General features: G+C 40.2%; 1 protein-coding gene across 1 annotated transcript in view; it reads right to left on the reverse strand.

The window, feature by feature from the left end:
* Positions 1-591: 591 nt before the first annotated feature.
* map1b (microtubule-associated protein 1B) overlaps positions 592-26,184 on the reverse strand; it is a 107,158-nt gene continuing 81,565 nt past the window's right edge. Inside the window, exons 4-7 of the mRNA XM_072257956.1 lie at positions 20,120-20,260; positions 12,970-18,907; positions 9,319-9,557; positions 592-6,534 (exon numbers count right to left, since the gene is read on the reverse strand). Coding sequence (XP_072114057.1) covers positions 6,379-6,534; positions 9,319-9,557; positions 12,970-18,907; positions 20,120-20,260 — 6,474 coding nt within the window. The 3' untranslated portion in view covers positions 592-6,378. The remainder of the gene's footprint in view (positions 6,535-9,318; positions 9,558-12,969; positions 18,908-20,119; positions 20,261-26,184) is intronic.

The following is a 26,184-nucleotide window of genomic DNA, read 5'->3' on the forward strand; positions in this document are numbered from 1 at the left end:
CTTCCAAATCATATTAAATAAATAAAATACTGTGGCATTTTTGGACTTATATCATCTGATTACATTCCACTGAACATAGGGAGTTAGTCACCTTGCTGAATTAATGTTAGTTCTTTGGTCCAACATTCCAAATGCTAATCTCAGCTTTATGCTACTTAAAATGCCCCTGCTTCAATATTTCTGCATTCTCTCTCTAAATAATATTATGGTCTTTCCCCCAAGTCAAGCATTTACTTATAGAAATCCCTTTCCATTATAACATCTAAGTTGTTGACCTCCTTGTCACTGATTTTTCAGACAGATGAAGATAATGTTCTTGATTTATTCCAGTAAAATCCTTCATAATTTTAACCATCTTTTCATTTGGAAATAGCACCAGTACTACAAGTCTCTGCTTCTAGCTACTTCTCATCTCCGTCACAGTCTATAGCTTTTAATGTCAAAAACTGTGTACAGCACACAAAAATATACATGACCATACAAAAAATAAATAATATTAACAGAGCTAATCGGAAAAATATGCTTTCTCACCACTGGTTGTGGGGGGGGAGGGGTGTGGTAGGGTGAAATAACCATAACTCCACTATCATATTTCATTTTATTGTGGATTTTAATTTAATTGTTCCCTTTACATCAAATACTCCAGTGGCAGGGGATATTGCACACAATATCTGAAAAGCACTACATAATACTTTCACTGAAAACTAAGTTCTACATTAGATATGACTGGATAGAGTTTTGCAGGATTATAAGACATAAATACCATACACAGCTGCAGTTTGACACATAAAACATTATTCAGATAATGGGAGGATTCCGTTGCTGCTCAGCCAGCTGTAAGACTGGTGCTTTCCATTTCTGGAAGATAAAACTGCATGCAAGTGCTTAAGCAGATTTTTTATGTTTACAGTCCATTTTTTTTTAAGTCATCAGAAGGATTGTTGTGAATCAAGGACGAGAGTAACTTTGGACAGTCACAATGTTGGTTGCAGTCATATACCCAGGCATTAGGCATTAACAGTTTTTGGTCACTATTACTTTGTAATGTCACAAACATCCCATTAACAGCATCACTTTGTAAATCAGCTGAAGTATCATCAGGTCACAGCTATGCAGCGTGTCATCGCACATATAATTTAATGTGTCAAACATTTACAATGAGTTTTGTTTTAAAAAAAACACTCAACATCCCAAACACCCATTCACCCTAAAATCTAAAAGTGAGCAAATTCCCTCACCACAGATGCTATGCCAATTTTATTAATGCACTCATATTTTTCTTTTTATTAAAATGAACTTCACAACACATACCCTTTTCATCCACAGAATATCATAATGGGTATACTGTATATGTGGTAAGGTGGGAATGAATTGCATTGCAATCTTTCTATCAGCAAGTGGATTATGAACAATCCAGAATCCAGTACATTAGTTTAGCGTACAGTATATAAATCTGGAAGAAAATTAACCATAGCAAGATATCAGTGGATTGTCTATTTCAGAAAAAGGTTGGTTGTTGGAATGTAACATGTTCAAACCCACTTAGTAATTGCAATTCACGTGCCTTGTTCTATGAACCTCAAGGATCCTGAAACCCACTAGAATTAAGCAATCATTTTCACCTTACTGATATTGTGAGTTTGGATGCTTTTAAAAATAGCACAAAGAAAAAGAAAATGTACATTACATTGCCAAAATCAGATTTGGCTTAACATGTTCCATAAAATCTACCATGGAGATTCAGCGCTTTCCACGGCACAGAATTACTTCTCATCAAATTCCTTCACTGTTGATATTTACTATTACTAAATGCAATCTCACAATTACACAATTGATTTTCCCACTCAGTAAAATGAACTTTTTTTTTAAAAGTCTTCAGGAAATGTAAACATGAAACCGGAAACTAACAGGGATGCAGTCATCAAATGCAGTATTTTTTTCTATAAAAAACATCCTTTGACCATTTAGACTTTACCATTCTAATTACAGCAATTCTACCAAACAGGTTCTGATATTTTATTTTAAATGGTCCTGAAAAAACATATCACATTATATCAGGTGAAAATAAATGAGAAAACAAGAGGAGCAGGAGTGAGATCTGGGGAAAGGGACAACAATGCATTTGTAGAACTGCACTGCTCGCCAGAAAACGGGTACCATTAGGATAAACTGCACATCAGCTTGTGCAGAATATGCAACTGGATCTGGGCAAAACATGCCTCTTCAACCAGTACTATTTAAAGGAACTTGAAACAGGTCTCCACAAACATTTTCTACAGGGACACCAATAAAACAGCATGCCACATGCACATTCTCACAGTACGCACCCTATGATAGCACAACTAACTGCTCACGGTTTAATTATGGATTCATAGAAGTATAGGGAAAGGCAATTTATCTGAAACAGTCATAACAAATTCTTTCACAGAAAAGTAAATGAGAACAGTTTCTTTAATTGCAACTGTTGATTTTGGACTAGGATCAGACTGCACTTTAAGCCAGTCAACCTATCTTGTCTGTGCAGCTTTGAAAAAAACTATTCTTTTAGAAAAGGAGCTTAAAAAAATAAATTGCTTTTATGATGTTACAATTAGTAATTTTGTAGTCAGAAAGCTACAGGTTATAATGGAATTAAATCTTGAAAAATATTCTTGTTCCATCTTATTTAAACACTACTAAGTTACTAGCGACAAGAAACCAGAGGATTCAAAACAGTTTGACTTGAGTCTGCCCTCACAGTGGTGTGAAGGATGTTCTCCCATGCTAACAACCATTTTGAAGCTTTAGAATTTAGCTGTTATTTTCAAATACACAAATAATTTTTACTGTGTGGTATACTGAGTACAAGGAAAGAAAGCAGATGAAAAGGGCTTTTAGATCTTTATAAGATGGCTGAACATTCCTTCCATGCTATCTCACCATTCTGGCCACAACTGCTCTTCAGTCCTTCTGCCTCTCCACGTTTGCCTAATCTATATTCAATGAGCTGATCGGAGATGTGCAAGAGTGGCCTGATATATCATTCGCTGATTTTTTAAAAATCTTGATCAGCAATGGCTTCTCTGTTTTTTCTTGTTCTGACTGCATGTTTGCGTAGAAGCTAAATCCTGTAGTGCAGCGTACTAGAGGAACAAGACGTAGCAACATCACTCAGTTTCTAGCACCAGCAGCTTTAAGCAGTGCAAACAAGCCAATTATAAATTACATGGTTACTGACATTTTAAATTTATTCTAGAATTAGGGAGCGGCTATCCTTTAAAAGCACAGTTTTGAATGTTGTTATCATTAAACTATATAGTTACAATAGAAGATGTCATTAAAATTTACCTAAAATTACTGTTGGCATTAATTGTATGCTAAAAATGAAAAAGGGTGTTTGCTTAAATAGCAAAAACAAATAATTTAAAATCATGTGTTCAGTAATGCTTCTCAAACCTATCTGGAGCAATATCTGCAAATAAAATTCTACAACTACTAAACATTATAATACATACGAAATATTGCAAAAGTTCTGCTGTCTGAAGCAACACAATGAGATTTGATTCTAATGAAGCCTGTCCACATTAGGAAAGCCGTGTACAAAAACAGTGCAAACATAACATGCTTTCATTTTCTGTTAAAACTAATTTGCTTCACACTTTTGTTCACAAAGTATTTAAAAAATAAAATAATCAGCTTTCTTTAAAAAAAAACATACTATACAAAAATGAGGTCATATCCGTGGGAAAGCAGCTGGTTAAGTTGTATATCTGGCAAAGTTACAATCAGTGGGGTCAAATGGCATCTAATTCACGTCTAAGGCTCGTTAATTAGATCCAACAGTGGATATTTTCTCAACCACAAAAGAGAACAAAGATAAATCAGATATATTTGAATCATCCAAAAGTCAATGACTTTCACTAACCTCACAGATTGATTAAATTGTTGTGTGTCATGGCAATAATCCCATTATGCTAAAAGAGTAAGGATCCAAGCTCAAAGGAATTCTGGATGTTGGTGCACCGCGCCATAGTGTGAATGCCCTCCACCATGGATGAAGGCAATAATATTTGAATCCCATCAAAATTTCAACAAAGCATCAATAAATAGTAAAGATGCATGATACCAGTTTCAATTCAATGCAATTTCTGATTCTGCAGGTTCAGCTGGAAGTAGAACTATGCATTTTTACAGCATAGAAGCTACCATCATATTTGGTATCAAAGAAAAATACATTCTCCTCGGCAAGATTTACGTGGTATTCTCCCAGTTAACAGGAGTTTTAACTGTAAAACTGCAAGCCTTGAAAATGTAAGTATACAGAAATCAATTAAGATGATCAGAAAATAATGGGTTTCAGATTATCATTAATGCTACACATTTACAATTTGTAACTTGGACCGTTACACTGCACTACCACATATCAGATTAAAATGGAATTAGTGTATTTCACTTGAATGCTAGTCACTTATTGACTTAAGTGTTTCATAAAATTAATTTCCAAAAATTCAATAAACAAAATATATTTCCTAAAATATACAACACATACATTCTTAAAACAAAAATATAGCATTCAAAAATATACAGGAGGTCACGGCTGGGTTGTCTATGAAAAGTTCACGAGAAAAAATTAAATTATTGACTTTGCAGGAAAGATATCTGCATTCATCTTGGTTCCCTAAATGGCTTATGTGGACTCCAATCATACAAGTGAAAACTTACTGATTAACTACTAAGTAACATTTGAAATTGCTTTAAAGCTGCAGTCATTTGTCTAGTACTAGCTTAGTCTTTAGCTAATCAATCATTATAATTAAAATAACACAAACACACACAAACACATTTCAACTTATATTAAAGCAACAGCTCTTCCAACATTTCCAACATCTATATCCTCAACCCAAATATTCCAATTCTGTCAGCTGTACTTATACCAGTAGATAGAACTTATGTAATGGATAAGGGTTTCAAAATAAAAGAACTAAAGTTTTATAATGTATAAATGCTTCGAAGTACAACGTATCACAAAAGATACATAAATTGTATTTCCACTGTTAGATCTCTATCAAATATGAATTAAAACTGAATTAATTCAAATTTGAGCTGTACATTATTAACAGAATTACACCAGTGACTGCACAATACCAGACCTATACAAACTTAGATGTATTACCGTTAAAGGAATGCTATACAGGTGATGAATAAGGCTCTAGAAAGATAATGTTGAGAACTATAAAAGATCAATAGTTCAGAGAGATATAAAAAAACACCCTTTCTGAGTCAACATAATGCACCCAACCAGTGAACCTTTACTTGGCCATTTTTGGATGAAAAGTAGAAACTAAACAGAATGGAATCTATTTATTAATGATATACCACATAACCAAAACAAATAAAACTTTCCACACACTTGTAGTGATTTTTTTTCTTCATATCCAATTCCACCTCTTCCTGTGCTTGTTATAAACAACAACCTTTGAAATCAAAAAAGTCTGCATCACATTGGAACATCTTCTATGACTGGTCTCAAGGAAATCCATGTTGTCGCTTACAAGTACGGACACATTCACACATACACACAAATCACAGCACTTCTCAAACTACCGTCCTACGCTGGTCTTCACTGTCTGATGTCTGCCTCATACACTTCCCATTTTAAAAAAGTGCAACCTAGATCACATTACATTCAAGTCACTGTCTAAGGCAAAATGACTAGTATGTGTACTCCCAACTCCTTTGGTCTCTGCTTAGATATATTATTGTTTTAAAGCATGCAGTTTTATCAAGGCTTAATGGCAATATGCCACGTTCATATGCAGAATTAAATTTATCAAGAAGCTGGTACAGAGGGAACATGCCTTAGTTAAATAGTTCTGCATTTTTATGGGAGGGGGTCGGCTGTTTACGTGAAAAGGGTTCAAATACTTGTGATTCCAGTATATGTGAAAGAGTGTTTCCATGTGGAGTTCGTAGTATTATACTGCCTGGCCTCGGCATTATGGTCATCAAAAAAGCTAAATTTCACACTTTAAAACAACTGCTGTTAGAGATGGTGATTCATTTTTGCCATGGAAAAGTTCACCCACTTTCAATTTCTTTTCTGAACAAAAAAAACTCAACCAATATCAACCACACCACAATTGCAACGGATTCAGAGTGTGACAGATCCAAGTATTTTAAACCCTGCATTTTTTTTTGTAAGAATAAGAAAATTTTGCCTCAGCATAGGAACTAAATAGTCTGGAAAGTGTTACACCCTAGTGACCTGTATAACAAATCTATCGTACAGTATTCAGCAGACACTGAGTTACATCTGCTTTCCTCTTTTGTTTGAAATTTCCATTTGAGTGCTTCCCCTTAAACAACTGGCTGAATGTTCTGGTTCTGTGGAACTCCCAGTTACAGTTCAATCTTGCATGCAGGGAACGATTCATCTTGCATGACCACAGTGCTGCTGCTTGCCAAGACCATGATGTTGAGGTCCTGCTGCTTCTCGTGAGTCTGCTGGTACCATTCCCGCATGACTTCCGAGTCATGGGTTGGAATCAGGGTAACCTGTAAGAAAGCACAACATAACAGTGAACCTATTCCATCTCGTATCTGTTACACGAGGGCTGTGGACTCTATCTACACTTCTCAATGCCTCAGTAAAGCAGCCAACATAACCAAAGACCTCTCCGACCCCAGATGTTCCCTCTCTCTCCCTCCTGTGCCCACTGTTATAAAACTACTGAATGGACCTCTTGCATGGTAGGATTACTCTCGACCTCACAATCCACCTTGTCATGGCTTTGCACCTTATTTATTGTTCGCCTGCACTGCACTTCCTCTGTGACTGTAACACTTCATTCTGCATTCTACTGTCGTTTTCCCCTTGAACTCTCCCAATGTACTGATGTGAGACAGTGATCTCTATGGATGGCACACAGAACTAAGTTTTACACTGTGCCTCAATATTTGTGATGATAATAAACCAATTGACCAGATGTAGGAAACAAATTCTCTGTTCATGGAGTAAGTGCAGATCCTTTACAAAAGGATCCTGTTTGGGCCAGAGATCATGTCATTAACAGATGAAATGCCTACTAATATGAGCTAATAAAAGCAAAATATCACTTGCAGGATTATGTTTTATTTTTGCAGGAATCATCCAATGCAGTATCCAGAGGCTATTCTCAAATAAAATGTTTTACGTAGCCACATATGTAAAATATAAATGAATAATTTTCAACAAACAGACATTCCATGAAGGAACAGTTAGGTCTATTCTTGTACCAGTAGTGGAATTGCCTAATGTACAAGGTGAAATACTGAACAGAGGCAACTGCCTAGAGTTGATTGGAAGAAGCACAGCCAGTCTTCCTGATTAAAGGAAGCCAGTTCATTGGGGTTGAAGGTAACTTGCTCTCTCTTCGCTTCATGGGATGAGGAGTGGAAGGTGCTCATCTGTGGCTTCTATTAATAGAAAGCGGCTGTTACACACCATCTACCATGCAGGCTTGACAGAGCGAGATCTTCTTGGTCCAGTGGTAAGGAGGTCCTAGCCACTTGAGGCTAGGCTCTGTACAATGACATTAAAAGCATGAAGGGCTTCCCACACACACATCTACTTCCTGAAACCAGACATGTGTTGTTGTCCACTGACATATCGCTAGTCCAACTCCTTCCTCCTCTCAAATCCCCTTTCTTTTTCCATCTACCCCCTCTCCAATCCCACATTTTCTGGTAAATCCCATTCTTCACTCCTTTTCTCATTCTCTTATTCCCTCACTCAACACTCCTTTCCACTCAGACCCTTGCTCTTTTTCTCTTCCTTACTCCATAGCCTTCTACCTTGTTCCCTTCCTCTATGTCACTCCACCACTCCTTCCTATGCAGTTTCCTCTTAGTCTCCCCACCCCATTATGTACCCCCTCTCTATCTCATTCCCCGTGCTCTCCTCCACTCTCTAGTCCTGAGGAACCTTTGGAAAAGATTGACTTACTCACTCAAGGCTGCCTGAATTGGACATCACTCCATCCCCACAGATTCATTATCTATGGCTTGTGAGCTACACCCCTTAGCAAGGAACCCCAGTACACTCCAACTCCAACCAGTCCAACAGACTCTTCCAAGAACTATAGCAGGGCATCAGCCTACTGCCCAAAGTTGCTTGTTGATGGCAGTGCGTGGTTTTCTGGTGTTGGTAAGTTGTTAGATCATTCCTCTGGTGCAAGGACAAATCCACACTAATCAGCTGGTTAAAAACCCAAAAGATCACAATAACCCTCAAATTTACTACTCTCTCACCTCAGTGCAAGAATACAGCAGGTTACGGAGAGAAGTCAACCTGGCACCATTGTCCTATCACAAAAAAATGTGTTTCCTGTTCTCAGAGATGTGTAAACTGGGAATATGTAGATAGCTGTAATTCGTATCACAAGGGAAAGTGATCCATTGTTGCACGTCACAAAATCTTCCTCTTACATCCAACAATGCAATTTATTGACTGTATGGCAGCTTACCTGACTGTAGAGCAGTCATTAATCCACACTACATAACTTGAGTGCCATTTTTTAAGAGGTAGGCCATTGTCCCTTTAAGGACAGTGAATTAGGTTACTCATGCTTTTTAGCCCATTTTATTTCTGACCCTTTAATCAGGAAGTCTAGCTCTAATATTTCCAATTATTTCCAGGCAGTTTCCTCTGTTCAATGTTGCACCTTGTACATGAGGCAGCTCCACAACTAACACAGCTCATCCAACAAATAATATAGCACATCAACCTGTATAGAAATGTAGCAAAATGCCCATTTCAGCTGGGAAGGCTGCTCACTGAAGGCTCTCCTGTATCTGCCTGATTTACACTTCTGTAGGCTGTCTGGGATATTCTGCTTTGCAACAGAATCTACTGTACGTTAGACCATAGTAGTGTAGTGCTCAGCACAATTGCTTTACAGCACCAGTGATCACTGATTGGATGCCCACTGCTGTCTGTAAGGAGTTTGTACTTTTTCCTTGTCACCACATGGATTTCCTCTGGGTGACCCGGTTTCCTCCCACACTCCAAAGACATACACGGTTAGGGTTAGGGTTAGTCAGCTGTTGGCACCTGAAGCATTGCAGCATGTGCAGGCCATCCCAGCACAATCCTCACCGATTTATTTCGTCACAAATAACACTGTACATTTCAATGTACATGTGACAAATAAAGCTAATCTTTATATCTTTGTATGTTGTAAATTTCAGTGGGAAATAGCACTGAAAAGAACTAGTATACAAAATGTTACAACTTAAAGGGATTCTGAAAATGGCAAAAACTCTACTCTGTACTCTGAAAGGAGGACTTGGCAACCTTACCTGCATGTTACTGCCCCACTGAGATTTGCCCTCCAGAAGAGCGTCCAGTACAGCCCTGCTTGGTTCTTCAGCTGCCTGGTCATTTCCACTCACTACGTAGTAGGAAGATCTCACTCGTTTGAAAAACTCAGCATCCACCGTCTTGGCACTGCAGTGATTTGGAATGTACACCAGGTCAAGGTAAACAGGGGGGCCAGGAGGCACTGATGGCATGCCCGCTGCCTTATTGCTGCTGGAACCTACAACAGAAACAATTCAATGGTTCAATATTACTACACTGCAAAAATCAGCTCCTTCTGCCCCCTATCTCTTCTCCTTTACAGCCCCCACCCACCTGGGACCATGCTCTGTGCTGACTGGTGAACAATAACTAAGCAAATGTAACTGCATGAAATTGTTTTCATATCTAGTCTTGCAGATACCAGCAATATGACAATAGCTGTGTGACATACACAGTGCATGTTGGTGGTCAAACTGTTCTTACCAGCCATCTATATCTTCTCTACGTGGGAGTTCATTCATGACAATAACACTGGTTGAGATATACAAAATTCTGAGGGCCATAGATTGGGTAGATAGCAAGTGTTTAAAATAAGCGGGCACAGGTTTTTAAAGTTCAGGGGTAGGAGATCTCCAGGGGAGTTGAGGAAGTGTTGAAGTCTGGAACAAGTAACCTGAAGAGGGTGGTGGAGGCAGAAGCTCTCACACTATTTACTTGGGTGAATGCTTTTCCAACACTGAGCACTGAAGGCATTGAGCTAGGTGACGGAGAAAGAATTAGAATCAGGTTTATTATCACCGGCATGTGTTGTGAAATGTTAACTTAGCAGCAGCAGTTCAATGCAATACATAATATAGAAGAAAAATAAATAAATTATAGTATATGTATATTGAATAGATTAAAAATCAAGCAAAAACAGAAATAGTATATATTAAAAAGTGAGGTAGTGTTCACGGGTTCAATGTCCATTTAGGATTCGGATGGCAGAGGGGAAGAAGCTGTTCCTGAATTGCTGAGTGTGGCCTTCAGGCTTCAGTACTTACTACCTGCTGGTAACAGTGAGAAAAGGGGCATGCTGTGGGTGCTGGGGGACCATAATTATGGACACTGCCTTTCTGAGAAAGCTTGAATATGGAAAAGCATTTGATTATCAGTACAGAAGCCATGGGCCAAGGGGCTTGCTTCTGTGTTTTGTGACTCTCTACTAATTTCTTCCTGCTCTGAACATTTATAATGGTGTACCGCTGCTGCCTCAGTAAACACCTTCCTACATTTCAGGCGTAGAACTAAGGATGAACATCTGAAGTAGAAAAAGATTTCTCCACATTGGAAATGCAACTTGTTTTTTCCCCACATTTTCTTTCAGATTTCCATCCTTTATGTTATTCTGTTTTATATTTATTTCAAAACTAACTGTTGAGTCTCACGCTGAATTGGAGGGGAAATGCCAAGGTGCCTTTCAGACTCAATTATACATTCAAAAGTAATCTACAGCTAAGAAAATCGAGTTGACAGGAGAGTTTCCTTGAGCAAATGGTGATAACTTAGAATGTATTGCCTCAAAGAAAGGTGGAAACAAATTCAAAACATGACTTTCAATAAAGTATTGGCTACGTACCTGAAGGAAATAAAATTATAGGGAAAGATTCAGGGAATCGAGTCAACTGGCCCAATCTGATATTTAAAAAAAGGACTAAAAGACTAACTGGCCTCCTGTATGCAATGACTGAGTTCTTTGGACAATTTTTTTCACAATGCATTAATGTTGATTTTAAAATGCAGATAGAGGATGGTTTAACTCAGTTAATGTAGCAGCATTTACAGTGATACAGAGGTAGGATAGTCCTGACTGTTCTTATTCTTCTATCCAGCATTGCCGAGAATATAGATAGCATGTGGAACAGAACAATGGAACATGGGCAATGCTGTACCTCCATCTTATTCCTCCACTTAACAAGTTTGCACCAGATCTTGGCCTGAACTCCAAACCCTGTCGTTGCCTCATATCCTTATAAGCATTTGGTTATCCAAAATTTTACTGTGTCAGGTTTATAACCATTTTTTGGTCCTGCATCAACTGTCAGTTGCAAAAGAAATTTCTAAGCTTATTTGATCTTTTGTGGGTAAATTGATTCTTACTTTTCTTACTGGAGGGACTGATTTCACTTTGTAGATTGTGCACTTAGTCCTAGATTCTCCACCTAGCATTTCTACCTTAACATCTATCAAATCGATCTTTTAGCTTGCAATTTGTAGGGAATATAGCCCTAGTCTGTGTAATCTCTCATTTCACAATCTTGAATGCCAAAACACTGCCAAGGAAGATACACAGAAGGAAAATCAGTGTATTTAGAATATTTGAAAATATTTTTTCAAATGGATTGACTTGTGATCCAGCAATGAATGAATATAGAGCAACACACCAAAAATGCTGCCTGGCCTGCTGCGTTCTACCAGCATTTTGGGTGTGTTGCTTGAATTTCCAGCATCTGCAGATTTCCTCGTGAATGAATATAGAGATGCCTATGATTAGCCAGAATACTGATTGACCAGAACTTTGGGTTCAAAGCCTTTAAATTCTAACCAATTATGGTGAATATTGTTGGGTGAGAAACAGCAACAAATCATGAGGAGCAGGGATGTTAATAATTATGATTATTATAAATGGTGTAAACATTTTGTTATCTAAAGATTATATGCTTAACAACTTCCGGAATCCTTTCTAGTAACCCCACTATTTTTTCATCTCTTTTAGTTAAAAGTTCTATTGCTTAGCTCAATATCTTATCCTCTAATTGCATGTTAAGTTTTTGAACAATGAGAAATTAGAACTGTATAACTGGCTCTGGACATTTTCCCTGCAGCCATCATCATAGACATAATGTTATTTGCATATTGCGTGGTCTGTCTTCCTCACTGAAAGATTATTAACAATTCTCTCTATCGGGTTTTGCACATTAAATATTAATTATCTACCGCTTAAATTTAATATATGTCCAATGCCGTTATAATTGCCTTTTCTACATTCTTTCTCAAACTGTGAATCTCCTCTAATTCTTCCTGGTATCAAACTTTTAACACAGATGAACTACATTATTATTCTACATCTGATGTGGTCCCAAAAGAGCTTCAGAAACTTCTCACAAATGCTCTAAGGCTAAAGTAACAGACATATGCTTACTTACATTATTTATGCAGAATTCTCATTGAGAATGTTAAGGACTTTTTACAAATATACGATTAACAGGTTTTTTTTTGTCATTCACCTGACCAGTTATGCAGCGTTAGCCATTTCGAATAAGGATCACTGAATCAAGAGTTGTATATCTCTGAATAAGAACACTTTACTTAGTAGTTTAAGCGTCGATGGAAAAGCAAAAAAAATTCAAAGAATTGCAGAATGTTGTTAACTAGGATTCTGTCATTTTATTTAATAGGTGAGAAATTTTTGCTATGCCTTCCTGAGAGAAACTACTCAGAAATGAAATAAGATTCTGTGTTTCTGCCAAGATAATGGAGGTCAAGAAATTGGAATTTCTAGAAGTAAATGCATACATTTTATGTTTAAATACTCAATATTCAGAATAGTGCAATATCCTGGATTTATACTGAATTAGTCAGTTTACTGAAACAGGCTAAAGGGTTATTACCTGGATTTTTAGTGGTGTGTGCAGATTTTGAGTTTGTGGTGTTTGTAGCATTCTTTGCTTCTTTGTCGTCACCTCGAGCAACTTTCACTTCTGGATTGGTGCTAGCTTTGGGCCCCTTGTCCGCTGAATCCTTTTTAGGGGAAGCTGTTTTTGCAGTTTTATCAGATGATTCCTTGGCTGACGCAAGTGCAGTTGTTCTGGAAGGAGCACTGGGGTGCTTTGGTTTGTTGTCAGATTTTCTAGAAGGAGAGGAAGACTTTGTCTTTGTGGCCTGCTTTTTGGTTTTTGTTCTTTCTTTAACATCCTTCTTCAAAGATTTATCTGCCTTTGCTAAGTTCTGTTCAGTAGGCAATGCTTCAGGATCTACCATGCAAACATCTGGGTGTGGAGGAGGAGGACTGGGGTCCTTTAAGGGGACAGGCGGGGGATCCATCTGTCTATGTACAAGTGTTCTGTCTGTAGGAAGGGTTTCAGACTCATCTTCAGAGTCTAAGGCAGCATCTGCAGTGATGGATGGGCATTCTTCTGTTCCAGGGGGGAAGTCGGAATCAGTCTGTGATGGAGCTGACTCACTGATTGATGTGCCTGGAGTATCATCGCACTGACGTGCCTGGTGCTTTCCACCAGAAGGAGGCTGAGCTCCTCCACCTTGGGTCAATGGCCTTTCGAGATCTTCAAGAGCATCTTCTTGTTCAAAAAATTCCAAGGGGCTAGGGTTGATGAAAGAAGGGGAAAGATCAGCCATGTTGAGCTTGAATGAAGTAGGAGTTTTATAACATTTGTCTGCATGATATTGAGCCTCTGTTCTGGATGCAAAAGGTCCATCATCAACCTCAAAAGTGTCTTTGACTTCATCTTGTTTGCTACTGAATGCCTCCATTTCTTCAATGTCTGTCTGCACTACTGGAATTTTGCTCGGTGAGAGGGAAGGCTCTTGGTATGAATGTGTTGCAAATACAGCAGATACTTGCTCTGAAGAAGAAAATATTGATGATCCTGTTGGAGATTTCTCCTGCAGTAGACCGGAACCTGGTGAATCAGAACCATGAAAAGGAGAAATGTTATTTGCAAATGAAATAGGCTGTGAAACATCAAACATCTGTAAGTCTTCCTTCTCTTGCAGTGGAGAAGTTGTTTGTGGCGAACGGGTAGCTGGGAGCCTCTCTGGGAGGAAAGCTTCTCCAGCAATAATTGTTTTTTCAGAGGGGATGGCAGATGAGACAGAAGCACAAACACCATATTCTTCCTGGAGTGGAGAACTTGTTTGTGGAGTCCGAGCTGATGAAGTTGTTGGAGAAGCTTCTGTTGGTGGGGTTGAACCAAACTGTAAGTGATCTTTATCTTGACTATAGAATGGTTTGTCAAGTGCAGGCAAAGAGTGCTGCATAAATTGAGTCTCGTGCATATCAGTTGGACTATAATCTACCTCAGTCGGCCCATTCTCAGAAATGTGCTGGTAGCTGGCGTTAAATGAAGGTTGCTCAGGAGACTGCTTGCTGAAGTCTAAGGCTAAAGACTGTTCAGGAGATTCCTGACTGAATTCCACAGACATTGTAGAGTGTTCGGGTGACCTGGCCTCTTGCACTGGTGTTCTGGATTTTGCAGTTTTTGGAGAGACTTCTGGAGGAGAAATTGACATGGGCCTTGGGCAATCCTCTTTGGAAGGTGAAACCTCTGCTTCTTGGAAGGCTGTAGGCGTTTGCACAACTGATACGGACAGGGATTCATCCACTTCAGTTGAATGAGGAGACCCAACTTCTGCATGCAGTGAGGGGGAAACATCATCTGCTGTGGGTTCTGGAAAAGAACTGGTGGCCAGGGATGCTGTTGAAGCTGATGCAGCCCCTTCAATGTGGGAATAGGTGTCTTCTGCCACCACCTCATCGACAGGTGTGGCTGATTTGTCTGACGTGGTTCCTTCAGAGATTGACATTTTGCTGTCTTCCTTGGCAGAACCAATCTGGCTGAGATCCACCAATGTTGGGGAAAGCTCCCCTCCTACTTTATGTGATTCAAAGGGCCCAAGTGATGCAAAACTACCAACAGTGCTCCCTTCTACTTTTGGTTCCTGGCTAAAACTATCTTTAGGGGTCAACAATTCGAACTCAGCTGCCTGGTCTTTTTCAGGAGCAGGAGGACCGGATGAGAAATCATTAAATGGATAAAGTCGGGGTGAAGAAAGAAGTTTAAGTTTGTCACCCGTGAGTTCCATTGCACCTTCCAGATACTGTACTGGGAATTCCTCTGCATCATTTGGAGAGCTATCAACAGGGGAGCTGGAACCCAACATTGGCGGGCTACGCAGTGGAGACAAAACTTTCTCAACGGGTGATTCTGAATCAGGTACAGGCTCATCCATGGGACTATACCTTGGACTGGTCTCATCAGCTTTCACATCGTCAGTCTCAATAATAATAGGTGTTGGGAGCTTTCCTGACACGTCAGCTGGAACTTTACTGTCTTTCTCATCGATTGGAGACTGATAAAATGGAGTATGGCCAGCACTAGGAGTTCCAGACTGTGCGGGTGAGGCCATTTCCAGGGTTTTTTCTTCAGGACTTGCACACTGATCAGCTGGAGCTTCCTGTTCCAAAGCTGTCAGATCAGTGGATGCCTTGATTTCTGATGGAGTCAAATCAAAGTTGACGTTGCGATCGCTTAATGGTGTCCTAGATTGTGGTGAGGATTCAGCTGGACTCCTTGCTGGGCTTAATTTGGTTTCAAAGTCTTCTATTTCTCTCTCTTGCTTTCCAACATCAAAGTCCTCCTGCTTTTCATATTCATCATGTTTAGGAATGCTGATGTCAGCAGGTGGAGGTTTGAAGTACTTGTCCTCTTCCAGGGAAGATGAAGGAGATATTGTTGAGGCAGAAGCTGGGTAATCATCACCTTGTGTCACATCGGTTTTTGAAATTTCCAGGGAGAACCCATTGTAAGTGTCAGGCACAGGAGAGAGCTTGGCTCCCTCTCGACTCTGAGAAATAACAGTTGTTTCCAACTTTGTTACACTAACATAGTCCTGAGTTGGTGACTCTGTTTCTTCATTGTTGGTCTCATCACTCATAATGTCCCTGGGTGTGGACATTCCATCCATTGGGGTGGGCTCACTAGAAATTTCAATAGTAGATTGAGTAAAGCCAGATGTAGCTGTAAATTCTTCAGGCGGCTCCTCATGGGTTTCTTCATCAGAAGCTGTTGCCTCACTTTCAAAGTCAGCAGGAATTGTCTCATTACGAATAGACAATGTTTGATCAATGATGGAAGAATGAAGTGAGGAGAGTTTATCCAGAGTTGCACCAGGAGATGGAACTTTATTCACTTCAATGTTTTTAATCTCATATTTCTCTTTCTCTTCATATATTTCAGCATCTTTGATGTCACCTACTCTACTGCCTTCATCCTCTGCCTCTTCTTTAGTCTCAGCTTTTGCAAGAAGCTTGTCCTTTTGTTCTCTGTGATCATCTGCTAATTCCGATTCTTCAGTCTCTTCTCTCTCTACCATCTCTTCAACATCAACTGGTTCTTCAGCTTCAATTAATTCCTCAGCTTCAAGGTCCTCAGCCACAGCTTTCTCCCCAATAACAACATGCTCCAGCTCAGTTTTGGTGGGAACCATCTTATCCACTGTCCCTGCGAGCTCCTCAACATCCTCAGTCTCTGCCTTCTCTTCATAGTCCCCAGGTTCAGAGGATTCTTCAAAACCTGCACCTTCATCCTCAAATCGTTCTAATGTTTCCTTATTTTCTGTCTCAATATACTCTTGAGGAGACTGCTCAAATTCACCTTCTGCCTCAGTGGTTGTTATTCCTTCATCAGGAGATTCATCTGTCTCTAGCGCATCTCCATGAATCGTAAGGCCTATCTTTTCCACTTGCACTTCATTCTGTACTGAATCCTCTACTGGTACAGGAGGTGCCTGGGTGTCTCTCTTCTCTTCTTCGTTAAGCTCTTCAAAGTCCTTAGTTAAATCTTCTGGCGAGGACATGCGTGATCGTTCAACTTCGAGTTCGGCAGCGGTGACCGTGGCTGTAACTGCTGCGGCCGTGGCTGCCGCTGCTCCAACTGCAGCAACAGTTTCAACCTTGTTTTCTTTCTTGCCTGGTTTTGCCTTTCCTTTCAGTTTGCTTGGGCTAGCATCTTCCTTCTTTACAGTCTCAGGTTTCTTCTCCACTTTGGGTTTCGGTGGTGATTTTTTGGCCTCAGTAGCTGGCACAGGTTTCTTGACTTCCTTAATGGGCTTTTTCACATCTTTCTTGACTTCTTTGTCATTCTTTTTGACGTCTTTCTTTTCTTCTTTTTTTACTTCTTTTACTGGTGTTTCTTTCTTCTTCACTTCTTTTTTAATATCCTTCTTTACTTCCTTCTTTATTTCTTCTTTTTTAGGTTTCTCCTCTTTTTTCACCTTTTCTTTCTTAATGGCTGTTTTTTCCTCTTTTGCCTCTGGCTTGGCAATCTCTTTTTTCACTTCCTTTTCCTCTTTTTTCTTCTCTTCTGGTTTCTTTGCTTTAACCTCCTTCTTCATGACCTTTTCTTTTAGAGGTTTTGCTTTGTTCTCAGTCTTTATTTTCTCGTCTTTCTGTGTACTTTCTACAAGTTCCTGTTTAGCAGGTTCTGCTTTAGCTTTTGCCTCTTTCTCCTCAGGCTTAGACTGCAATTCAGTTCTGCCTTTTTCCTTCTTAACTACAGGTTTTTCCTTCTTTTCTACCTTCTGAGGCTCTTGGAGATTAACTGCAGTAGGTTTCGTTATCTCAGGTGTTTCTTCCTTGACATCCTTTTTAACTCCTTTTCCAACAGATGGCCGGGAATTGGATTTGAGACTCTCCTTGCTGTCACTCCGTTGCTTCATCTTCGTTTGTTTAACTGTTGGGGCAGCCAGGCCTGCTATGAGTTCTTTTTGAGTTACGACCGGGTGTTTCAAGAAATCTAAGTGTTTGAGCTTTTCTAATCCATCCAGGATATTGTACTGTGGAGCATTCCCTGGGAAAAGGGCACGGACTATTTTCTCAGATGGATTGGCTGGGTGCCACACAATCAGAGAGGATATTGAAGTCAAGTATGGAAATGAGATTTCTGCATCTTTGCCATTTGGCAATACGAGTCCAGTTTTAGCTTTGTTGTTGCTGGACCAATGTTGCATGAAATATTGTAGCTCCTTGCTTCCCTTCACTGGATTTAAAATGTACATTTCTAGTCGTCCCACACCCATTTTCTGGAACAGTATTACTGGATCAATGGCATTTCCCACAGTCCTAAACAGGGGTTCTGGCTTTATAGACAGTTTGTTTAAGTACTGGAGAGTAAGGCAGGTTTCTTCAGTGTTCCTCCTGACCCTGAAATTAGGCTGCAAGTTTGTCACATTTTCCGGGACATTAAGAAAGACAACCCCCAGCTCAGGTGAGATTAGATTTTTCATCCAGTCACTGTTAGCGGTGGATCCTTGCGACTGTTCTTCTTCCAGTTCCGCTATTTTACGTTGCAACAGACTATTGACACCCGGGAGGTTGTCTGCTCCGTTGTGGGTGAGCAGAATTGAGTCAACTCTATCCAAGTGTCGCACCAGTTTCCAGAAGCATGACTTGCGATCCGATCCACCGTTTATCAGCATGTTAAACCCATTCACAGCAAACAAAGCCGAGTCCCCTCTTCCACCTGGGAAAATGTAGCAACAAGGCTTGGACAATTTCAGGAAGCCACCAGATGCAGGGGGCTCCAATACATCAAAGGCTGACGGGACTTCGACCGACTCTGACAGGTATTCTGTGAATTCTGATAGTCCTTCCATTTCTGGTAAAATGGAGACCGAGTTCAGTTTTATATTGATAAAGTCCTGCAGATTGTGTTTCTCCAAATTAGTGTTTTTCCAGTCACCTTCTTCGGGACAGAATAATGTGAGGCTGGCTTTGTTGCCTGGGTGTGTGGTACTTAATAGTTCTCCAATCTGACAGCAGAATAAAAGACAATAATTAGTAGTAATTAATGAAAGACCTCAATTAACATCAACTTGGCTTTTTTGTTTCAGAGCCATTTCCTGCCAAATGAATTGTAATTACAAGAATACTCATGCCAGGAAAAAAATAAAATATTCCTTCTACTATTACCAAAATATATGTAAATATTTTGAACTGTTAATTCCAATTTGAATGTAATATAGTTACAGAGACAACTAAATTCATAGTATGTCACTTAAAGGTCCTAACTCTATCTGAGTAAGCCCACATTCATTGAAAATATGCAAGGAACTTTCCTTGTTTCATGGTCTTACATGCAGGTACGTTAATATTATTCCTCTCTGCGCCTTGTGGCACATCAGGCAGCAACCCTGCCGTTTCTTTAGCATTTTGTCTGCTTATTACGAGGCGGAGTGGCTAGCTCGACACTCAGTCCAGCATGGATGGAAAGCGGGCAGGGAGCCGGCCGGAGCCACTCGCCTCGACGTCCAGTGCTGATGCCACTACACCAGAGGCTGGCTTTTGCAGGTTAATTTCTCGACAGCTCTTGCTAGCCAAACATTAGCAGGAAGGAAATTTGGTGATTTAAGGAGATTTTTAACTTTGCAGCAATCTGAAATCTCACATTTTGTAGAAAAATAAAGCAGTACATGAACTTATAGAAACGGATCATTGATACACAAAACTGTTTCATGCAGTCTGAACAATGCTTTTAAAGAAGTATCCCAGGATTATTCCCTTACAGTGTGGAACTTCTACTTTGCAAAGAATAAATTCACAAGTGCAAAAGAATAAGTGCCTGTTCACCCAAGTAGCAATAACAGAACATGAACTTCATCAGCAACAAGACAAAAGACACTGCAGGTGCTGGACCCTGGAGCAACAAACTATCTTCTCAGGGAACTCAGCAGGTTGAACAGCATCAGTGGGTGGAAAGGATCCGGTAATGTTTTGATTTGAAGCTCTAGGATTTCGATCTAAAATGTTGACAATTCCTTTCCCCGACACAGATGGTATTCGACCCGCTTAGTTGCTCCAACAACAACTTTGGTGAGATTAAACACATGCTCATAGCAACTGCTGACTATCTTCATGATAGACAATCATCAAGTTGAGAGTACCTCTCAAACAAGCCTTGTTTACAGCAAGGTTCAGCTGTGGGCCAGAAAGAACAAGATCAAAAGTGAAAAGCAGGCATTTACCTCTTGGTCTGTAAAACTTTCAATGAAGTTCTGAAATGAGAATGAACCAGACTGTAGAATCAATTCCCCTGTGTTTTCACAGCACTGTCCAGTTAACACCAGCAGCTTGTGTCGGGCAGCATCGGTGATCATGAGGCGTACCTGAGAAAAGGACACGCGGCTTAAGAAATGTTGGGCAAGCAGCTGCAAAGATCATTGATGACAGGAGCATTTCACATCCATTGATCTTTATGTAGGATTAATCAATAGTGCATCCTCAGATTGGTTCAAAGTGTGGTTACTAGCTTGGTTTAAAGATAGACATATTTGTACAAATCTTCTGAAACCACAATGATCTTCATGGTTTGGGGGGTCTACGTTGAAAAAAAGGTTAAAAACATTAATATCAACAGATTATTATTGACATCAATAAACATTAAGTGGAAGAACAGATATCGCATTCTACTGATAACCATACTGGTACATCTTTCTGAACCGTCCTTTCTCTACTCCCTACTCGCTGGGATTTAGAAGATTGAGAGGGGATCTTATTGAAACATATAAAATCCTAAAGGGATTGGACAGGCTAGATGCAGGAAGATTGTTTCCGATGTTGGGGAAGTCCAGAACAAGGGGTCACAGCTTAAGGATAAAGGGGAAGCCTTTTAGGACCGAGGTGAGGAAAAACTTCTTCACACAGAGAGTGGTAAATCTGTGGAATTCTCTGCCACAGGAAACAGTTGAGGCCAGTTCATTGGCCATATTTAAGAGGGAGTTAGATATGGCCCTTGTGGCTAAAGGGATCAGGGGGTATGGAGAGAAGGCAGGTACAGGGTTCTGAGTTGGATGATCAGCCATGATCATACTGAATAGCGGTGCAGGCTCAAAGGGCCGAATGGCCTACTCCTGCACCTATTTTCGATGTTTACTGGGTTCAGCTATTCCCACACAGAGTTTCCAACACTAGGAATGTCAGTAGTAATGGCACCAACAAGAACTTGCCCAGTTCTTGCCCAGCCTGAAGACAGGCTGCACTTCAAATGACCAAAGATGACCTGACTGTTGCAGTGACATATTTACCATAGAACCATAAAAACTACAGCACAGAAACAGGCCCTTTGGCCCTTCTTGGCTGTGCCGAACCATTTTCTGCCTAGTCCCACTGACCTGCACACAGAACATATCCCTCCATACACCTCCCATCCATGTATCTGTCCAATTTATTCTTAGATGTTAAAAAAGAACTCGCATTTACCACCTCCTCTGGCAGCTCACTCCATACTCCCACCACTCTCTGTGTGAAGAAGCCCCACCAAATGTTCCCTTTAAACTTTTCCCCCCTCACCCTTAACCCATGTCCTCTGGTTTTTTTCTCCCCTTGCCTCAGTGGAAAAAGCCTGCTTGCATTCACTCTATCTATACCCATCATAATTTTATATACCTCTATCAAATCTCCCCTCATTCTTCTACGCTCCAGGGAATAAAGTCCTAACCTATTCAACCTTTCTCTGTAACTGAGTTTCTCAAGTCCCGGCAACATCCTTGTAAACCTTCTCTGCACTCTTTCAACCTTATTTATATCCTTCCTGTAATTTGGTGACCAAAACTGAACACAATACTCCAGATTCGGCCTCACCAATGCCTTATACAACCTCATCATAACATTCCAGCTCTTATACTCAATACTTCGATTAATAAAGGCCAATGTACCAAAAGCTCTCTTTACGACCCTATCTACTTGTGACGACACTTTTAGGGAATTTTGTATCTGTATTCCCAGATCCCTCTGTTCCACTGCACTCCTCAGTGCCTTACCATTAACCCTGTATGTTCTACGTTGGATTGTCCTTCCAACGTGCAATACCTCACACTTGTCTGTATTAAACTCCATCTGCCATTTATCAGCCCATTTTTCCAGCTGGTCCAAGTCCCTCTGCAGGCTCTGAAAACCTTCCTCACTGTCTACTACACCTCCAATCTTTGTATCATCAGCAAACTTGCTGATCCAATTGACCACATTATCATCCAGATCATTGATATAGATGACAAATAACAATGGACACAGCACTGATCCCTGTGGCACACCACTAGTCACAGGCCTCCACTCTGAGAAGCAATTCTCTACCACCACTCTCTGGCTTCTTCCATCGAGCTAATGTCTAATCCAATTTACCACCTCGCCATGTATACCTAGCGACTGAATTTTCCTAACTAACCTCCCATGCGGGACCTTGTCAAAGGCCTTACTGAAGTCCATGTAGACAACATCCACTGCCTTCCCTTCATCCACTTTCCTGGTAACCTCCTCGAAAAACTCCAACAGATTGGTCAAACGTGACCTACCACACACAAAGCCATGTTGACTCTCCCTAATAAGCCCCTGTCTATCCAAATGCTTGTAGATTCTGTCTCTTAGTACTCCCTCCAATAACTTACCTACTACTGACGTTAAACTCATCGGCCTATAATTTCCCGGATTGCTTTTCGATCCTTTTTTTAAACAACGGAACAACATGAGCCACTCTCCAATCCTCCGGCACTTCACCTGTAGACAGCGACACTTTAAATATTTCTGCCAGGGCCCCCGCAATTTCAACACTAGTCTCCTTCAAGGTCCAAGGGAACACTCTGTCAGGTCCCGGGGATTTATCCACTTTAATTTTCCTCAAGACAGCAAGCACCTCCTCCTTTTCAATCCGTACAGTTCCCATGGTCTCACTACTTGATTCCCTCAATTCCATAGACTTCATGCCAGCTTCCTTAGTAAATACAGACGCAAAAAACCTATTTAAGATCTCCCCCATTTCCTTTGGTTCCGCACAAAGCCGACCACTCTGATCTTCAAGAGGACAAATTTTATCCCTTACAATCCTTTTGCTCTTAATATACTTGTAAAAGCTCTTTGGATTATCCTTCGCTTTGACTGCCAAGGCAACCTCATGTCTTCTTTTAGCCCTCCCGATTTCTTTCTTAAGTATTTTCTTGCACTTCTTATACTCCTCAAGCACCTGATTTACCCCGTTTCCTATACATTTCATACAACTCCCTCTTCTTCTTTATCAGAGTTGCAATATCCCTTGAGAACCAAGGTTCCTTATTCCTATTCAATTTGCCTTTAATCCAGACAGGAACATACAAACTCTGCACTCTCAAAATTTCCCCTTTGAAGGCTTCCCACCTACCAATCACATCATTTTTTGCAAATCTTCAACTGAATCTAGAATGTTCAGTGGCCTTGTGGCTGAAGCAGATTTCCGGGGGGGGGGGGCAGAGGAGGTGGGGGGGTGGTGGTCGGCATTAAGTGTTGAATGTTAGGATTACAGAGCAGCATACTTCCCAGCCTGTGATTAATGGTACAGAGAACTGAATGCAGATACGTTATATATACGAGTAGTCAAAATACACCTAGAGTCCAAGGCACACAAGTAAGAAGAAAGATTTCGGACAGAGGGCAAGTTGCTTTTAAGGTTGTTGAATCTACAAGTGGAATTAGTGACCAAAACAGGCACTATATCAATACTTTGGAATATGAAGTAATATGGGTGAAAATGAGCTGGACTATTAAAACTATTGCTGTGTTGAAGATAAACACCAATGTGAATAAATTGGTTAAAGAACAGAGAGCAAAAAGCGGATGCAATGAGCCTTTCCCAGTTTCAAACCTGAGAAAGACCCACTGGTGCCTGGGCCCTGCTATATCGACAATTTGGCTGAGGGGATCAAATGTCATTGTTTCCCAGTGTGCTGATGATGCAACACGAGATGGAATTGCAGATAGACAGGAAGATCTAATGAGACTTCAAAGGAGGACAAATAAGGAAAATGAGTGGGCAAAAGCACAGAACATGGCATATCATGCAGGGAAATGAGAGTCATCCATTAAGGTGCACAAAATGGAAAAGCAGAGATCAGGAAATGTTGATGTTCAAAGGAACCTGGGTGAAAGCTGACAAGCATGTGTACTGGACATTTAAAAAGGTATGTAATACATTGCCACCTATTATGAGAGGGTTTAAGTATAGAAGTGAAGATGTCTTACTGCAATTGCAAAATGCCTTGGTGACCACAGCTGGAATAGGGTGTACAGTTTGGATCTCCCTCCCCAGTAAAGAAATGCTTGCCAAAGGGGGGTAATGCAGTAAAGATATACTAGTAAATTAAAATACAAAAACGGCAGATGCTGAAAAAATTATATACAAACAAAAACTGCCAGAAACATTCAGCATTTCAGACAGCATCTGTAGAAAGTATAAAGGAGTTAATGTTTCCATTTAAAGACATTTTGTCAAAACTGGGAATAAGAGAAAGTACATTAAAGTCAGGCTGCTGGGACATCAGATTGGAGAAAGGGAATATTTCTGACAGGGAGAGGCCAGGCTTGCACTGGAGATAACTTGCAAATGAGATCATCTTGTTGATGGGATAATGGGAGCATTTATAAAGGACGGACATGAATCATTGGCCGTAAAAGTTATGGAATAAAGCTTTTAAAAAGGTGAGATCATAGGCAAAAGTTGAAAAATGCAGGACTGCGTGACCTGCTCACCATGTAAGCCTGTACCAATGGAGAGATAAACTGAGCCAATATCACATTATGGATAACCTGGCTTATTCTATTCCCGAGAAAGTGGATTACTAAAGTGGTGGAATTCAATATTGAGTTCAGAAGGATACAATGTCCCCAGAAAGATGATGACTTGTTTTTCCTCAAGCTTACATTGGGTCCTGTGATAACATTACAGGAGGCCATCGACAAGCAATGTGACATTGAGGCAGGGAAATACAGTGGCAGGCACTAGGAAGCCCAGGGCTGTTGCTCTGCAGTGAGCACAAGTGTTTCCAAAAGCAGTTGTAGAGGAGATCATATAGTGAACCTTGGATTGGAAGAAGTTCAAGTGGAAGGACTGCTTGGGTCTGTCAGGAAAGAGTTAACTTTGATGCTTCCTTGGTATATGCCACAATGCGTAACATAATTTGGAAGTACGCGAGACAAAATGGTGTTAGTCTGGGATGTGGGGATGTTTTGAGAAAGTACAAGGGATCCAGTCCACAGCCATGTTTTGAGAACTTAGTGGGAGTACTAGTATACAGCCTTCATAGTGAACAACATGTTTGTCTGGGAAACCGTTACAGTAAGGAGTCTAGAAAGAAGTAAAAAGGGCCAATTTCCTTATGCGAATGCTAATCTTCTCTTAAGATGGGTCATGACTACTGCTAACAGCTGGAAATAGTGACAAGGGCATTGAGAGAGAGGGAGAGGAAGAGCTGTTCCCTCAAGCAGTGTGGCAAGGTTTAATTATTTGTTAATAAGTATTATTTTCTTCTCATTTTCGATTTAATTAATCATTCTTCATTCTTTCTGTATTTCTTTCTTTATATAAATTTAATAAAGCAATTTCTAATAATCTCTAACACATGTGCAGTGCCCCATTTGTTTGTGGATAACTCTTGCTGCTGAATCAGAAAGGAGCAAGGAATGAATTTTAAAATATTTTCATTACAGAGTCCCTGGATAGTTGAAAGGGAGAGGCTGCAGTATAGTTCAAAGGGAAGAAGCTGAAGGACCAGTGCTGCATCTCCTACAGTTGCACGGAAAAGTTCTGTGAGAAAGGGATTAGTTCTCGGCGATAGAAGAGTGGACTGGGAGTTGTAAACGGATCTGACCCTTGGAAAAATGAGAGAGGAAGGAAAGACAAGACCGGTGGTGAAGATTCACTGGACTGGTTCCAGGGATAGTGGGCTTGCCCCATGAGGACAGATTGAGTAAGCTGGGCTGGTACTCCCTCAAGTTTGGAAGAATGGGAGCTGCACACAAAATTTTACAAAGCTTAGCAAGTGGGAAAAATATTTCATCAGACTGGGGAGTTTAGAACCAAACACACAGCCTCAGAACAAGAAGTGGGCCAGTTAGCACAAAGGTGAGAAGGTCACACAGAACATGTAGATTTTTTAAAAAAATTATACCCCAAGATCTGTGGAGAGTTCTTCCAAAACTGAGATCAATAGATTTTTGAATTTTGAGATGAATTGATATGGAGAGAGGCAGAACAATATCACTGAGGTAGAAGATCAGGCATGGTCTTAAT

Source organism: Mobula birostris, chromosome 5, assembly GCF_030028105.1.
Source record: "Mobula birostris isolate sMobBir1 chromosome 5, sMobBir1.hap1, whole genome shotgun sequence".
NCBI lineage: Eukaryota > Metazoa > Chordata > Chondrichthyes > Myliobatiformes > Myliobatidae > Mobula > Mobula birostris.